The sequence below is a fragment of the Choloepus didactylus genome, chromosome 15 (assembly GCF_015220235.1).
Source record: "Choloepus didactylus isolate mChoDid1 chromosome 15, mChoDid1.pri, whole genome shotgun sequence".
Taxonomy (NCBI): Eukaryota; Metazoa; Chordata; class Mammalia; order Pilosa; family Megalonychidae; genus Choloepus; species Choloepus didactylus.
The window spans coordinates 20,408,528-20,426,790 of NC_051321.1; the positions used below are offsets into that span (position 1 = coordinate 20,408,528).

General features: G+C 44.7%; 1 protein-coding gene across 41 annotated transcripts in view; it reads right to left on the reverse strand.

Moving 5' to 3' along the window:
* Positions 1–1,339: 1,339 nt before the first annotated feature.
* Positions 1,340–18,263, reverse strand: part of TCF7L2 (transcription factor 7 like 2) — a 188,387-nt gene continuing 171,463 nt past the window's right edge. For 8 of the 41 annotated variants that reach the window (XM_037803719.1, XM_037803710.1, XM_037803709.1 and 5 more), the window contains 7 exons: positions 17,285–17,425; positions 16,563–16,722; positions 16,070–16,177; positions 10,980–11,028; positions 10,345–10,395; positions 9,046–9,118; positions 1,340–3,462 (listed from right to left, as the gene is read on the reverse strand). In XM_037803719.1, the coding sequence (XP_037659647.1) occupies positions 3,039–3,462; positions 9,046–9,118; positions 10,345–10,395; positions 10,980–11,028; positions 16,070–16,177; positions 16,563–16,722; positions 17,285–17,425 (1,006 nt within the window). In that variant the 3' untranslated portion in view covers positions 1,340–3,038. Of the gene's footprint in view, positions 3,463–8,382; positions 8,456–9,045; positions 9,119–10,344; positions 10,396–10,979; positions 11,029–16,069; positions 16,178–16,562; positions 16,723–17,284; positions 17,426–18,263 lie in introns of all 41 variants that reach the window. The other 33 variants (XM_037803722.1, XM_037803721.1, XM_037803711.1 and 30 more) reach the window with 13 other exon arrangements.

Genomic DNA, 18,263 nt, shown 5'->3' on the forward strand with positions numbered 1-18,263 from the left:
TGCACTCAGAGCTGAAACTAAATTCCAGCTCCGCCACTTACTAGCTGCAAGGCGTTGGCCAAGATACTTAACTTCTAAGTTTCTAAATCTGTGTTTTTTTTTGTTTTTTTTTTAAATAAAGCAGAGGGTGGTGGTGGGAAATAATATCTACCTCAGGTGGTAGTGTTAGATTAAATGAGAAAATGCACATAAAGGGCTTGGCAACTAGCCACAAATAGCAGCTATTGTTCTTTTTTTAATTTGTGTTATCAAATGTCACTCCAGGCCCAGTGTGCAAAATAAACTGGAAAAGGACTACACTCCACCTTTCCACATCCCTGGCAATACAAAGCAAAGCAAAGCTAAACAAAAAATGAAAACAAAATATCTAGGTAAGAGAGAACAAAAACTAGCTTGAGCAAAGCTGGGATTCTGAATAGTGTTATTTAGAGTCCTCGATGCGAGGCTAATAAACAACAGTGGGCATGAACAGCATCGATGCCTGCGAAAGTCAAACCCTTTGAAAGGCCTGCGGTGATGCTAAGAACAACTGCACGGATGTCTCAGAATAACGCAATGACGTATATATCCATCCATCCTGCTGCCTGCAAAATGGATTCAAGTGGAAGCCTTAGGAGGATTTGCAGTGCGGCCCCTCAGGGGTGCACCCTTGCCAGAGAACTTAGGAATCCCAGCCAGCAACACCCTTCTTTACACATCTCTAAGCGTGTCACCCTTGATCCAATGTTCTAAGAGCTTCTTGCACAATTGCTCACTGATAGCGAAAGGGTTTCAATTTGATAAACTTGCATCTCTCCCTGCATGCAAGTTGTAGAAAGAAGTCAGGATACTTCAACATCAGGAACCTGTAAATGGTGATGATGTGGTTTCTTAAGTCCACTCCTGGTGAACTAAGCCTCATTAATGAGAATTAAATCCTTCCTGTTTGATATTGAAAGAGAGATGATTTGTATATTATCAGACTGTTTTATAGTCAGAAAGGTGTCATTTGCTCTGTAATTGCACTTTGTTTTCAGAAATGAACTATTGGAGATGGCATAGTTGAAAAAAATGGGGAAAGACACACACCCCAGATTCCCTTTTATACGTGGTCATCTTCATTGCAAACAACAGACATGCTGTACAAACCAGGTATACTAGGTGTGCTAAATGGGCATCAAAGATGAGGGGGGGAAAGGTCAATCCCTCAAAAGAGTAAGACCACTTTTTGGAACCCACCACCCACGCACTAACCACAGGGTCTCAGGTTCCAGCTTGGGAATTCATTTCTCTTGATAAGGGTAGATTGAGTTAGTTTGCCCAGAGATAAGACCCAAATCACAGAGACTAGTGACCAGCCTTTATCTGCACATACTAAGTTGCTTTTATTAATCCAGAACGGCATGCTACAGATACTGTACAGCATGAACATTTATTCATTACAAAAATGGCTTCCAAACCATTAAAAATGAAATTGGAATAAGAGCATAAAACGGAACAGTAACATCACAACTGTTAGGAAACATTCAAAGTATTCACAAAAAAATGTTATAGTTAGCATCTTAATAAACCAGAGAAAAATTGGAGACAGTTTTACAATCGCTCATGTCAACTACAATGGCACTGAATGAACAGGTTTCAGCTTTATACAGCATTTTGCAACATCAACATGCCTAGGTTTTTTTTTTTTATTATTTTTAAAGTTCGCGACCTACTTGTATGTGATATGGGCACATAAAAGCGGCAGCTGGCTTTTCCTTTAAGAGTAATCTAATATACAGAATTTTGGCCCTTAAGGGTTTATACCTCTTCATTTAAAATGCTTTCTGGACAATCTGCTACCAAACACATCTTGTTATAGGTGACATTAAAACTACATACAAAGTTACCTATGTAACATCACAGCAAAACAGGATGAACAGAAATTACAGCATCAAAAAGAGGGAGAAAGCTAAAGTCACTGAGAATTTTGGCACATAAAGTTTTGCACACGTCAGTCTGTGTCCCGATGACGCAGGGGACCCCACTGTGAGTTCGAAGGGGAAGCCAGAACGGTTCCCACTGCCTCTCATACAGCATCGCTAAGATTCCCTCACTAATTTTCAAGTCTTATTTTACGTAATGGCTTTTAAAGCAACTTCTGTTAATGCTACTGATCCTTTAATGCAACTATTAATGTCCATTTGGAGGCATCTGGGTTTCATTCAACGACAACAAAAAAAGTCAAAAGGGGCAAAAAAATATATATACACATTTTATATATAAACTTAAAAACCTTGTACAAATGAGTTGTTATATATAAGATGCTTATGCTAAGGGGGAAAAAAACTTTATACAGTTTCAAGAAAAAGGAAACATTTAAAAAGGGACAACGTACGACAAGCAATCTCTAAAGCAATAAATACTACTGGTCCAACAGCGTGGTGATTCCATTAATTGTTGAGTAGCATCCCCTCCCCCCAAAAAGAACAACACCAGGGAACAAGGTATATTAACACATTTTAACCTTTTGTTTCTGTACATTTAAACAATAACAAGTAACATCACAATAAAAGTTGTTTCACACAGAAAACAGAAAAAGTAACGGCACTGCATTCCTTGTGCCCTATGGTTTAAAAACCAGATGTAAAATGATTGGTTCGCAAGCTCGTATTTAATACAAATAATACAGAACCAACTCCTTCTGGAGAGCTGTTTCAAAATTGCTTTTTTTTTTTTTCTTTTTGTTTGTTAATCAGTCTTTTAAAACTAAGCTATCCAAACTACATAACAGTTATGTATATATATATATTTTTTTCAACGCTACAAAGACTTTAAACAGCTGTTGATAAAAATTTTGGTAGAATCATGAGGTTCCTCTCTCATCTACATATTTAAAAGGAGAAATTGAAATAAGAATGGGTCAAATATTGACCAATGAACTCGATAAACATCAACTAATGTAGCCACGTGGCACAAAATTAAAAGAGTACAAAACAGAACCTTTCGAAGGAGGGGGACAGAAAGAAACGCAAAAACAAAACGTGGGACGAACCAACTGGCGGCTAATGAAGCTAAAGCTATTCTAAAGCCTTGGTGACGAGGGAGAGCGGCTGGGGCTGGGTCCCGGGCAGGGAGCTGCGGGAATGTAAGGAAGACGTCGACGGCTGTGCAAGAGATGAGGACGGAGCGGCAGACGGCTGCAAGGTGGCGACGGGCAGGTCCAGCGCCCCGTTGGGACAGAGGGCGGGGGCCTTGCCGTGGGCAGCCTCGGCGAGCAGGAGGGCCGGCGGCGGAGGCATGATGGAGAGGTGGGCCAGGGGGTCGGGCTTCAGGGACAGCGACAGGGGCTGGGTCTGCTCAGTCTGTGACTTGGTGTCTCGGTGGGGGGAGCCTAGCAGGCTGGGGGAGGGAGGAGGCGAGTCTAATAAGCTTCCATCTGAAGAGGGTGGGCTGAGGCAGCTGCCTTCACCTTGTATGTAGCGAACGCACTTTTTTTTTCTCCTAAAAACAGGGGGAGAGAGTTCGCCGTGAATAAAGGGCAAAGGTGCCAAGGAAAAGCATCATCTGCTGCGCAGAGCCAGGCTGACGTCCCCTCGCGGATGCCCCGTGGCGACAGCACACCCGGTGGCCGGGAGGCAATTAAGTTGGGCCGGGGTGCCTGGCTCCCACCGCTGCCCGCCTTCTAGGCCTGCTCTGGCATAAGATACTGAGGGAGCTCTAACACCACCCAGTAAACACCCACAGCGCCACCCCTGCCCAAATGTCAGTGCACGGACCCAAGGGGGCCACCACCGGTGGGCCGTGGCACCACTCTGCCAGGCACTGGCTGTGTCCACACTGAGAAGAACCAGAAAGTTCTCCTTGGGCTTAGAAATTCCAATCTTCCCTCACTTTCCCACCACACCTCCTCCCCCCATTCCCATCAGTGCCACCCACCCACCCTCCATGATGTGTGTGTGTGCATGTGTGTGTGTGTGTGTGTGTGCTTAAAAGAGAAAGAGCTCCTTCCCCAGGTGCCTCCTATCAACAGGAAACTCTCAAAATGCTGACGGTGGAGCCCACATAGCTGAAGGCAGCGTTAGCAAGAGGCCGAAAGGGTTTAACCCACTACCACCACGAGGCTGGCGCTCCCGGGCCCGTCTGTTAAGAACCACACCAAATCGAGAGAGGGCAGAACCGGGTGAGGGGGTGGGGGGTGGGGGAGAACAAAACTACAACAAAACAAACTAAAAAAAACAAAGCGAAAACAACCAAAAAATAAAACAAAATAAAAACACCCACCAAAACAGGTAGAAGAGGATAAAAAAAGGTGGGGGAAGAATAAGAGAAACAGAAAATGATCCAAAGAAACAAGAATAACTGGTTGTATGGCCTGCAGGTTGTGGATTAAGATTCAAACTTGATTTTTTGTTGTTGTTTTTTTTTAAGATTTGGGGTTTTCCCCTCCCCCACCCCCGTGAGAAGGCTGGAAGGAGAGACGTGGGGACGGGGCGGAGGGGCTCGGGCTCTGCCCGCTGTCACTGTGCTGACACTGGAGCCAGGCTCAGGGAGTGGAGGACACAGCACAAGTCCGTCCCCGGAGAGTGATGACAAAGATCAACTGCCAGGGAATTGCAGCAGAGCCCTAACTGGGCCTGGGTTCTTGTGATTCGTTTTTAGAAAACTAGTTGAAACTGATTAGAAAGACTACTTTTGCCCGGCACCAAAAACGGTATCTCCCCTTCTCCACCACCCATTTACATGAGAAATATAAAGGAGCATTTCGGAAACTGTTGCTTATCATCCAAGGATGGGGTGGGAAAATCGATAAAGAAATTGAGTATGTGACTGCAAAGCTTCTCCTACCATTAATCCCAGTGTGATGGAATACTATTTGGTAGGAAAGGTGATCTGGGGGATCAACCCCAGCAATGCAGTAAAAATAACGCAGATACGGGGAAGGTGCTGATCTAAGTAGCCCTAGAATACAGTCAGAACCACGGCTGATAACACTGTCTGAAAACAAGTGCGTGAGTGCCTGTCTGGCTTTCTGCCACCGGAAAGCTACCAAGATGCTGTCTGGCTGAAGGCAGTCTGTGTCGGACAATGTCACTGGCCCCTGGAAGGATGGGTGTGCTTGGTTCCTCCCCAGAGCTGCCTGGTCATGCTCTGTCGTGTGTGGGGGTGGGATCAGCAAGGTGGCAGGGTGGGAGGGGAGGAGAGAGAGGTGGAAAGGAGCATGCTCAGTCCTCCCACCTCCCAAAGGAGGAGACCCATAGGGCCAGGGGCCTCAGGGTCTGTCCAACCCCTCCAGGTCAAAGGGAACGCTCAGCGAGCAAGTGCAGCCCATGCCCTGGCTTCCCCTCTCATACTCCCTTTGGCAAGGTTGTTTTTCCTCCCTGGGATAGAATGAAATAGACTGAGGATTCCACTCCCATCCCAGAAACTGAGATAAATAATTAAGCCTCTCTGAGTTTTAAACCACCTTAGCCTACAGATCAAAACATGCTCAAAAACTAAGAGGTCCATGCATTTTTAAAATGGGAGACGGAACGGGGCTGGGGAAGGCATAAGCAAAAATGAGAAAGCAACAGGGGAAAATGAGAGGGAGGAAAGGAAAGGGAGAAGGAGAAAGGGGCGGGGGGGGGGGGGGACAAAACCAACAGGAAAAACAAGAGAATGATGCATCAAGCAGCATTCCATGCTATATTAGGGCAGAGTGAAAAGATGAGAAAAGCAACTTGGTGGGCTCAAAACAGAATCTTGTTAAAAAGTCCTCAAATAAAATTAGAAACCCTATGTGGCAAGCTGGGCACCCTGATTGCCTAGGGTTGTTTCTGGTGTTCTCACCCCTCCCACCCCCTATGACACAGAAATTTCCGTGGGGATGGGTGGGGGCATTTTGAACATGGGACATGAAGACTGAACGAGACAATGACGTTCCTTCTAATCATGGCTGAGCGAAAGGCACGTGGAACACAAACACATTTCTGAGTCAGAAAATCCTGCGTTTTGCAAGTCTTTCTTTTTCTTTCTTTCTTTTTAAGTGTAAGTGCACTTTGTCCAATGGCTTTAGCATCAAGCCAGATGTGGTCATGGCAAAATTAAAAGGAGAAGTTGAGGAATGAAGGGACAGATAACTACCTGTACAAACCCCCATTGTTAATTTTCCCCCTCCTAGGCTCTGTCTCCAACGAGAGGGGCAGCCTCGTAAAAAAACCATTTTTAGTGTCTTATGTATTCATTCTGAAAGGAAACTGCTCCTGTTCTGGAATACCCTGAAGAGACAGCAGAAGTGCAATTGCTAGTGCTTCTAGGGTATGAGGAAACACACCCAACAGAAGAAAATGGCCACTGGGAAAGTTCCAGCTGATGCTGGGAGGAACCCATGGGGAACGAACAGGGCCAGTGGACCCTGGCCCCTAAGGCTCAGGGCCTCTCGGTCGTCTCAGAAGAACCGCTGTCTCAATTGTCAGCCCCTCAAAGCCACACTTCAGAAAATCACACTGCTGAAACACCAAGTGGTCAACAAAGGTGGTTCGTGGGTTTTTTGGTTACTCTTTTTAGGGGTTAAAATGTCAAAAGCACTCTGGCCTCTCAGGAGGCCACCACACTCTGGTTTTAAGTGAGATGTGGGCTGTATCTCGGAGGGTGTGTGTGTGTGTGTGTCTGTCTGTCTGTCCTGGTCAGCATCAATAATGATCATTTCCAGAAAAAAAAATCCAAACACCAAAAAACACAGGCCAAGTCTAACTTGCAACAACTGCTTCCTAAACAAGAGAGAGATTCCTAAACCACCACCCACCCCCATGAATAAAATAAACAGACGAGGCACTGAGCCGGCCTTATTGTGACGTGCACACAGTGGTGTCAGTTGTACAATTCCCTAGATCCTAAGAGACCCCTGTAAAGGTGGGGACCTGGTGATCAGCTTATCACGCCCCATGGCAGTGTCTCAGGACAGGTAGCTGCAGCTACTCGTCTTGCCTACTCAGAATGTACACAATTGTGACACCAATTCACGGCCAAGATAGGGTAAAAGCAGAGTTCCTGACTTTCTTGGCTGGTCCAAATTAAACAGCTAACATCCTCGTCAGCTTTTTCATGAAACGCCTCACTGTTCTACATGCAGAAGCCCTGGACTGAACTGAAAGGACACTGGTCACCTCCGTGAACATGTCACGGAATGACAGGCAGCTCAATGATGGATGCCTGTCTGGGGTGTCCCTCTCAAGGCCCCTGAATCCTTTGCAGGTCCCTGTCTATTTTAAAGACTCTCAGGCCCTCTTTCCCCGAAGCATTTGGTCAACAGGAGGAGCTTCACCCATCTCCCGTAGGGGCACCAGAGAAGGGGGAAAGAGACACGGGGGACTTGTGGGCATGCACGTGACGTGATGAACAGCTGATCTACAGTCTAAACACGGAGGACACGGCAAACGCATGGAGGAGACAGAGACGTGACAAGGGAGGCACTACAAACAGGAAAGTGTGTTTGGGGTGTTGAAATACCTACCATCACAATATTCCAAATTCAAAGACTGCTTGTATCAGAACAAAGAAACAACAAATTTAACCAAAGGTGGTCATTAAAGGAAAGGAAATGAGACAAGAACTAGTTGGTATCCCTCCACCAAGAAGAAGTACCTATTGCCTTCCCTGAAATTATGGATTGGATGGAAAGCTGCAGGTAGAACATGAATGTTGGATTTGGAGTCTTCTAGGTTTTTCTGATTCCTTTTGATACCAATGCTATACATTTTTTTTTCTTTTAAATTTTTTTTTAATTCTGCAAGCCTAGCAACGCTGGAGTTATGTGCCTGCAAACTCACTGCTTGCAGCCCATCAGCTGTTGCATGCCATTCAATGCCACGCTTCTTTTTAGCACTGTAAAACAATGTCCACTAACCAAGTTCCTCTGTACATGGATATGTGATTTTTTTAAACACTGAAAACAAAACCAAACAAACAAACAAAACTTAAAATAAAATTAAAAAAATAAAAGCCTGCCCCCAGAGCACTTCTCCAAGTGTTTGACCCCAAGTGTACGGGAATCCTACTGCTGCCAAGCTTTAGCCCCTTTAAACCTTTGGAGATGGTGGCTCTACGTGGTCAGTCCACACCCCCAAAGAACTCATGGGGTTGGGCCAGTTCCAGGATTCCGGCTTTAAAAACCAAAGGACAACTGCCCGTCCTTGTCCATTAAGCTTTTGTTTCAGTTCTACCACCAGGAATATGTTATTTCTAAGAGCAGGGGAGGGAACAGAGGAAGTGGGGAGAGAAAGTGGCATAAAATTAGCAAGGAAATTTGGAAGAATGAGGGTTATTAGTCATCGATGCCAGTGAAGAAGTAGGTGGGAACGAGGGCAAAATATACTGTCACACTAAGGTACCGGAAGGACAGAAGGCTTTGATTTTCCCAGAGGCCTAACAGTGGTAATATACCTGCATGGTTTGCACCATAAAGTCTGTCGGTCAAGCCCGAACAGTGCCCGACACTTCTTTGGAGTATTTGCATCTGTTAGCATAAGGTAAACACAAAAAAAATACAACAAATGGTGGGTTGTGCTCGGTTAGACGTGAAATCTTAGCTTCTCTATCACCTTGGTTCTATTTATCCTCTGCTCTCACCAGGGACATGAAAGGAAAGGACTTCTATGAGTCAAAAGAAAAAAACAAACAAACAAAATAAAACAAGACATGAAAAAAAAACAAAAATAAATAAAACAGAGAGAGAGAAGAGGAGGGGAGAAGGTGACATGATTTGCTTCTACCTAGGCCGGGATTACGATGGATGTCACTGAGCCCCACCTAGGCTGTCATGAGGAATGGGCCTGGCAGGCGACGCTCCCTGGGAGGGGCACGTGGGGGTTGCTGTCGCTGCCCCGAGGAGGCACGAACGAGGCTGTTTTACAGTGGCATTTTGGCTAGCAGCAGCGGGGAGAACAAGCATGTCCCTTGAGAGCCCATCACATTGGCAGTGCCCCACTCCCTCGTGTCTCCTAAGATCCACACACAGAGCTACAAAGCAACAGGGCAGAGAAGGGGGAAAGGACCGAATACACCAGCTGCAAACCAGCACAGCGAATCTGGGAAATCTATACACACCTGCAAGGGCCGCACCAGTTATTCTGTTGATCAAGGCCAAAACGCGCTCGGCATTTCTTAGGAGCGCTCAGGTCTGAATGAGTTCAAGAAAAGAAGCGAGCAGAGTAGGAAGTGGGAGAGAAGGGGGAGAAAGAGGGAAAGAGGGAGGGGAAAAGAGAAAGATACAAATAAGAAAAAAATAAAAATAAAAAAGGGAATAAATCAATGACCTGGTTACTACTGGCAAAATATTGACTTTCGATTTTTAACTTTCTTTAATTTAAAAAAAAAAAAGGTAAAAATCACATTCTTATTCAACGTGTGAAATTAGCTGTTGCAAATAAAGCTGCAGTATCCCTTCTTTAAAGACTGTCTCAGATTCTGTTTGAGCTGATGAGCTGATAAAGGGAAGTTAGATACTGAAGAACTAACTCTTTTTAAATAATATTTTTCCTTTTTTTGCTTTTGCCTTCCTTTTTTTCCAAATTATTTTTCCTTAAAGAAGAAAACAAAGCGAAGGAGGGAATTAAGTTTGTAACATGCTTTTTTCTTCTTAAAGTATAACAGTTTAAAAAAGAAAAAAAACTACAAATAAAAACAGAACAAAACGAAACAAAACAGAAAGGAATAAAGAAAGAAAAGGGTTGTGGTATTGGGATATTGCAGCTTTTGGAATATTCTTTTCTTTTCCTTTTTATCTATTTTCATTAATATTAAGAAAGGAACAGATAAAAGGTAAACAGGCTGTGTGAATGAGCTGTTAAGGGTTAGTTAGAAGCTCACAGCAGCATTTAAGCAGGCACGGTCAGTAAAATGCTAGTGGATTTGCAAACTGCGAGCAGAAAAGCAAAAGGAAGAAAAAACTAAAATAAAAAAAAGCAAAGGAAAAAATAATCATATTGCGGATGCATGCTTGCGTGAGAAAACTTAGTGGGAGCAATGAAAAAAAATGCCATTAGATTAAGGAGGTTTATTACTGAATTCCTTCCATTTTTTTTTTTAAACCAGTCTCTTTTAAAGAAATACTGCATATTCAATTTGCACAGTTAGTTCAACTCTAAATCACTGTCATTACGGCTTTAAACAACTGTTATGGGAAAAATAAACGAAACAAATGTTAAAGTACAAAAAAAAACAAAAACAAAAAAACAAAACAAAAGCAACTGAAAAAAAATCTGAAACATACAAAACCGTGTAGATGATCATTTTAAAGAATGTTCAAATGTCATACGTGTTTATAATGTTAATAAAACTATAATGGCAAGAAAAATTAAAAAACAGTTCATCAACTATTTCAATGACTCAAAACGACATTAGCACCTGTAATCGGAGGAAGTGAAAGGCAAGGATTTAGGAAACATTCGCTGTGTTCTGAAAAAAAAGAACAAATTATACAAAGCCTTCAAAATTTTGTTTGTTTGTTTGTAAAAGCCTGGCCTTCTCCAAGGGACCACTGAGATTGCCTATGCAGTATTTCTAATTTCTTCTAGAGAATGACAAACCTCCTTAATTTAAAATGGGTGCAATTTACCACTGTAAAGGCATGCATCAGAACATTCAGGAACAGCCCAGTTAATATCAAACACTCATACACACCCCTCCTACTCCTCTAGTCCCCTCCTCATCTCTACTCAGACACATACAAAATTAGCAGACTACATAAATCCCGGCATAGGCATGCCTACGGCTCTCCAGTTACAGGCTTTACAGTTATTTAAAAACACATTCCACTAGAATTAACAATGTGCTTTTCATGCAACAACGAATGCTACTAGCTTTAAAAGGGCAGTCATAAAGCAATTAATTAAAATGCATAAATGAAAAGGCTGGCTAAGATGGGTTCCCCCACAATGTCCTGGCCTTGAATTTCTCCTGCCTCCCCCAGAGAGAAGCCTAACGTTCAAGCACGGTCCCCAGGGTGCTGCTCCTTCCTCCAGACTGATACGGCAACTTACCGTTGGTCTCTCCCGGCTGCTTGTCCCTTTTCCTCTTCTTCTTCTTCCCCTAGGTGAAGGAGATGAAACCACAGGGAATTATTTCAAGAAGCAGACAGGAGGAGGGCATGTGGGCTTACCTGGGTAGGAGCAGGCAGGAGGACAGGGATGTATCGGTCGTCTTCCATCCTCACCTGCTCCGGGAGTGGGTTTCCAACCTCCACCCCCTTTAACTCAAACGCCCTTGACCTGTGCTCTAGTCGGAGGGACACGCACTCTCTGGGAGAAGAGAAGGGATCAGCAAGTGGGAAAGGAAAGATCTCTTTTCCTGCTCACCTATGCTCTCACTTGAACGTGACCAAGAGCATTTTATCATTTTGTTCCATAAAAGGAAGAGGAGGGCTGGACGAGAAAGATTCAAGAAGTGTGGAGTGATGGGGCTGCAAGGACGGACACGGTGAGGGGTAACTTGGCTTAGACAGCTACCTCGCCCCCAACAAGTCACCTACTGCTTAAGGCTGACGGATCAAGAAAAGGCAAGCTTTTGTCAGGGCTACTCTTAGAGCCATAAAGCAGGGGTATTGGTTTTAAAAGGTGGAAAGAAAAAAGGTGAAATAGAACCAAAAATCATTGGAGCTCCTTTTGAAACTGCTAGATGGATATCCATGAAAGAGAAAGTTCCCTCTGTCCTCCCCTATCTGGTATAATGATGATGATGATATTCCTAATTATAATATCTAACATTTACAAATGTTACAGAAAGTAACAGCAATTCCTCTGTCAAGGTAGTTAAAAAGAAATGCCAACAAGTGCCCACCATAATCAAATCCATAGAGCTTCAACTCTATATGTGCCCCACAGACCGTTCCCAGGGGCAGAAAAGGAAGGAGAGTATGTGTGTGTGAGTGTGTGTGTGTGTGGGTGTGCATGCTCACATCCATGTGTAATGAGTCACTGTCATATCAATCTGGCAGTTTCCCCTACAAGAGATAAGGTTTTTATAGCCCTGACATTTATTGAGCACCTTCCATGTGCCAGGCACGACTCTAAGTGCATTACACATACTGACTCATGTAATCCTCACCATAACCCCACACATCAGGTATCACACCATCCCACCCTCACAGATAAGGAAATTGATGCACAGAGGGGTGACATAACTTTCTCGAGGTCCTGTAGCCAGCACTTGGGGAAACCAAGATGTGCACTCAGGCAGCACTGGCTCCAGAGCCGGTGCTCTCAGGCCACCCTGCCTATGTGTTTGAGGCCTCCTCTTTAAGGAAACTCTTTTTTAATTGATGAAGGGAGAAGAACTGTAGGGAGTCCTTCACATCCTCCATCTGGGTCCTCCTCGTTACCCCAGGCTGTTCACGGATGTGGAGCGGTAACAGGAGAACCCCTTATTTCAGGTCTGAGATTACTTCTCCTTCACCCACTGCACCGGCACAAGCCCTATCCATGTGCGTTAACTACCCAGGATTATTTATCACAAACAACAGAAAAGCTCTCACGTCTGTTTCAGAACATTGAAATAATATAACCTTTGCCTAAAGGTTCTCATGGTATGTTGATGTCAACTCCGGAAAAGGACAATGATAAGTAGAAAATCTGAGAGTCCCCTGGACCCTGAAAGGAGAACCTAAGGACAGAGATGCCATGGAGTTTCGGGTCCGTCTGACGGGTTGAGAGCCAACTCTTCCAGAGAAGGACCCTCCGCTGTCTCGGGTCTTGGGGCCACTGCCACTCAGGAAATTTAGTTTACCTTCAGTTGAGTGCTTCTGTTGGAAACATTTTATGCTTCTTGGTAATTTTTTTTTTTTTAAAGGCATCCATGTGCCTTCTGATAAGGTACAAGCCTCAGGAGCCTTCAGCTTGCCATCTGTAGGTCTGTGCCCCCTCAAGGAAGGAGCAAACTGCCACCCGGTCGTCTCGGAACAGGCAGGAGGAGCTAGTGGCAGTATATTTAGGAGATGGAAGTAAAACCGCAACTGGGCAAAGAAATGTTCCAACTTCAAGAAGCATCAACATCCCCAGACCCAAAGTCTTTGAAGTCATCTTTAATACAGTGATCACCCACTTCCAATCTCTTGCAATGAATTCTGAAAGGCAGCTGAAAATTCCTCTACCCATGGGAAGCTGTCAGTATAGGAGATATATAATTGAGATGTCATGACTGAGGAAATTACCATTTAGACCAAAGGCATCTAGAGGACAGGGGCTGTGTTTCAATAGGAATGGGACATGAAGAAACTTCATAAACTCTTGAGGTGGGAATGAGGTAGGAGATGGGTCTCTAGGGAGATGGCCACCCTGCTACCAGCTTAAAGACAATAATAGAAAGAAAAGGTCCAATATAAGGGGGTGAGGAAAAAAATGGAACTCAGTTGAGCAAGTGGCCTAGGTCTTACCTCCTTTACCTAATACAGAAGAGCCAGAAAGGAAAGGATGCTCCAAAACAATACTGGAAGATATATTTTAAACATACGGTACCAAAATGTTTTCTCTTGTGCTCTAGAATGTGTGAAGTCTGACAACCCATATTTGACTGTTTTACTCAATTCTACTGTCCTGCGGAAGCAATATGAAGACTTCTGTCACCACTTGGCTGGAAAAGGAAGAATGTTAAAGACGCATGAAGTTAACTTAGAAAATCTTTTCCAGAAGAACCTTTCTGACTTTGCAGATGACCAAAATACATTATAGAAACTCCTTTCTCAATATAGTTACAAAGAAATACCCACAAATTCCCACCATAATAAAATCCATAAAAGCTTCAACCCTAGAATTCTTGCCTCACAAACTGTTCCCTGGGGCAGAGAAGGAAGACGTGTGTGTGTGTGTGTGCACGTATGTGTGTGTGTGTCTGTGTGTTCACATGTAATGAGTCACTACAATATGAATGTAGCACTCTCTCCATAAGACATAAACTTTCTGCAGCTCTAAATCCATCTACCTCTAAATTTTCTCTTAAGTCTTATCAGCAGTTCTCCTATTGTACCAAACAATCTTCCCAATGCAAAATTGAACAAAAGCCATTTCAAGGGCCTCCTGAACCTCCTGAAACCTAGAAAGCACTGCACAAAAAGACTTGGGCCATATTTCATCTAAATGACTCCCATGCAAGTCAAGTGCAGCATCCTTTTGAAGCTATCAAAGTCTGCCTTATACCTTTGTGAAGACGGCATCCTGTACAACTCCAGGAGGCACCAGTCACATAGACCACAGTGTGAATGGCGCCTGCTACAGTTGTGCAGTGCACGCCCTGCACAGCTGTTTGTGAAGGCCCTGCTATGACTGGCTCTACCTAGTGGGGATATGATACCTATAGGGAGTAGGTCCACTCCTCTCTGCATTGGCCCTGTAGCAGGTAAAAGACAGAGATGACCTTCAAGAACTTTGGACCCAACACCAAGAAAGCAACGGTCCTGAAATGATCTGGCTGGGTGCATGGAGGCTGCAGCGCCTGCCTGCCGTGGCAAGCCCCTCCTCGGGGTCGAGGGAGGGAGAGCAGCAAGCTTGTGGGAGAGCACTGACATTCTCGTCCTCTTCCTTTCAGCTCCAGAAGAAAGGCTTCCCCAGTGCACACACGCTGAGGATAAATGGAAAGGTACCAAGCAGTGAACACCCGTGTGTGCCCATCAGTCAGTGACACGGACTCTGGGCAGAGCAAACGCTCCATTCAGGAGGCACCAGCAATAGTCCGTGTGTCAACTCCCAGGAGGAACCCAGTCTAGAGACTGGTGCTGCCAGCTAAGGTGGGTGGGACCTAGAGGGAGACGGTGGGGAGAGCCATCAGGACGTGGGAGTTAAGGCCAGTAGCTTCTGCTTGCCATTCTCCCACATCTGCACGCCCAGAGCGGACCACAAGCACAGGCTTAAAGGTAGGAGAGCAAAAAGGGAAGAAACCTGAAATGGCTAGCTAAGAGCAAGCAGGGCCCACATATTCATGCAGATGCCTTGTGATTTCCTGATGATGGTAAATTCTGAGGGAGTTTGGCATACGCCTGACTTAATTCTAATCCTCTCAATACCTTGTGCACAGTACCTTCACAATCAGAAATAATTTAATGGATCCCAACCCCATGTACATAGAGGGCTTCACCACAGACAAAATCAATAGGAAAATCAGGTCAGCGAGCATAAAAGGCTCAAGGAATTATCCCATGGCTTGAGGACACCAACAAGAAAGGGAGAGAAGACTCGCACTGGCATTAAGACAAGTTTACCAATGGAAATGGATGATAAAACCAATTGCCATGTAATAAACTAGCAGGCAAAATAAGAAACATTCCCTTCTTCTAGAGAGCACAGAAAAGTCCAGAACATCAGTTACTGAGCAGAGTAAGAAATAATGGGGAGAGACAGGGAGTGACAGAGGTTTCCAACTAAAAAGGAGAGCAAGTTTATGGGAGTAAATGAATCATGTGTGTGCTACACACTGCAGTTAGTAAGAACAGTAATTCTTCAGTGTTTTCTGAAAACTGATAGAGGAAATTAGGCAAATCCTGCAGGAGCACATACATCACATAACACACACCCAGCTCCTACCCCGGCTGGGCCCAGAGTCGCTTGGTTCATCCTGCCTGAAGGATGATTTCTGCTGGCTACTTTTGGGGATATTCCCATCATGCCCCACCCAGGATGAACTAGGCGTTCACCCTCTGTACCAGGGCAAAGGGTAACTGTTTTGCTTTTCCCTCTTAAGAATAAAGGCCCTGCTGGAAGACCTACGAGGAATTAAACTGTCTCCTGCCGTCCCTACCACTGGACTTCCTGTAAGGCCACACCACTGCTGGGCCTATCTTGGAGCTTCTTCAAAGACATGGACAAGCAGGGGTGGACAGCCCCAACTTGACCTCCTCTGTCCTACAGTGGATCCTGGACCACCAGCCACTCCCCTGAAGAACTACTGCAGTGCTGAACGGAGCCACACTGGAAGTCAAGATCAGAACCTCCAGTTCTGTGCAGGGCGAGATGCCAACAGTCCTGGAAGTGGGCAGACCAAGTGGTTCTGAGGCCTGATTCAAGTTGGCAGTTAACATTCTCTCTGTCTGCACAGACACACAATACACCTCCACAGACTCTAGAACTGAGAAAAATGATCCACCTACATAGTTATCCCGTGCAGACCAGCCAGGGTACAGCTGCATGTGGAGCTGTCGCTCCTTCCGGGCCAGCTCATAGTATTTCGCTTGCTCTTCTCTGGACAGTGCATGCCACTGGAGGGACGTGGGGAGAGAAAAAGACGTGCAAAAACATCACCTAGTGCACCATGGCCAGAGAATGAACAATGGTTCTTTTTCAGGCAAGTCCACCCACCAAAAGTATAATCTGCACATGCTGACAGTTTGCCGGCTCTTGGAATTATTAGGAATGCTGAGATGAACCCAGATTTGTCATTTTTATCATTCTATCATTTGCCTCTCTCTGGAGGGTAATGGGGAGATTGTGGTTGTAGCTGTTCCAATGTTATTGGCACGTAGAGTTACTGGTCTTGACTCAAGGAACACCATTAAAGGAGTCAGACAGGGACATTTTGCCACCCCACCTGCTGTGCCCTGGTCATTCTTTCTTCTCCTTCTCCCACTGAAGCCAGTTACCTACCCTCCGCCCAAGGATCTGGTTGATGGCCGCGCTCTCTTTCAACGTGCACTCGGCTACAACCTTTGCTCTCATTTCCTTCATATACAACATGAATGCATTAAGAGGTTTCTTTATATGGGGCTTCTTCTTTTCTTCTTCCTTTTTGGAGTCCTGATGCTTTCTGGATATAGACAAAACAGACAGACACAGCCCAAGCGTCACACGGCCCAACTTCCTCCACAACAGAGGCTCCATCTCTGTGCACCCAGACCCAGCAGTTCTGAATTAAAAGCACACTTCCACATTTGGTCTTCCCCACCCTGGCAAATGGAACAAAAATAGCCTGGGGTGGGGTAGGGGAAGAGGTGGATTTTGTAATTACTTCCTCAAGTGTCACAAGCATGCGATTTTCCCAAGCCAGAGGGGAAAGCACACTGTTGCCATCTCCACCTCATCAGGCTTCTCATTCTTTCAGGACAAAACACCAAACATTCAATTATGGGGTTAGAGGACGGGGAAGTGGTTACAAATCCCCGGCCATCCAAGTACACAAAAAGAAGAGTTCTGCTGAACCACGCAGTGGGTACGGTCAGAGAAACTCTGCCACTATCCATTTCCTCCTCCTGTGTCAGGGACCCAGGCCCAACACGGGCTGGGCTTCGGCGCACTCAAACCCGGCAAAGAGGCACCACCCACCAGCCACCGCTGGGGAAGGAGACAGAGGTGAGAAGAGCAACACTTACGAGCTATGGAGCGAGCCGACGTCACTCTGCGAGGATTCCTGTTTGACTGTTGGGGTGACTATGGCTGGGTGGGGGATGCCTGTCGTGTGGAGAGTGTGATGTGGTGGGACCATATGGGGAGGGAACCTGGAAGACAGAAAGCTGTGTAAATCGTCAGAATAAAAATGAATGAATGGGGAGCGACGTGTACACACAATTAAAAAAAAAAAAAAAAAAAGCCTATAACACTCACATGAAAGCAACCCAAGGCATATGAGACCTGTCAGCATTAATTAGCGATAAATTAAACATAATGATTCTCATAATGTCATTAAAGCCAATCTCCCCCTTCATTATTGCTACTGACATGAGATGTTACGATTTTTAACATCTTTAGCAAAAGACAAATTCAACTGATGTGCTCAGGCAGAGGAGTGGGCTTAGATTACCTGCCAGAAATTACGTGCCCACTTTCTTTTTGAAGCATTATTAGTGGCATCTAAGAAGACAATTTCCTAAATCCTAATCAGCTCTAGAAAGAAAGGCGAAATCTTTCATTGTATATTGACAGCTAAATAAAATATTAACGCAGTTGACATAGACATACATTTCTGACAATGCTGTGTATGCCTCATTAGGCCTCACTGTGTTGATGGAGTGCAATAAAATTTTTATTTTTCTTTAGCTGCTGAGCCCCACCATTTTGACAGGAATGGGAGAGAGTAAAGCAGAAGGGGGAGGGGGGATGCGCAAATATTTCCTATTTGATTCTCACCATAAGTCCCAGTACTTTAAATAAATTTGTATCCTTTTACTGAAAGATACCAAGAAAGCAGAAGTTACAGAGACACACACATACACACAAATGAATCTTTGAATTCTGATTTGTATGTTCTTTCCAACTTTTAAATTCTAGGATTTCTAAATCGCTTTTATTTAATACATTGCCTGTGTAATAAAAGATCTTCTAAATGATCATCAAAATTGTAAACAAAGTTAA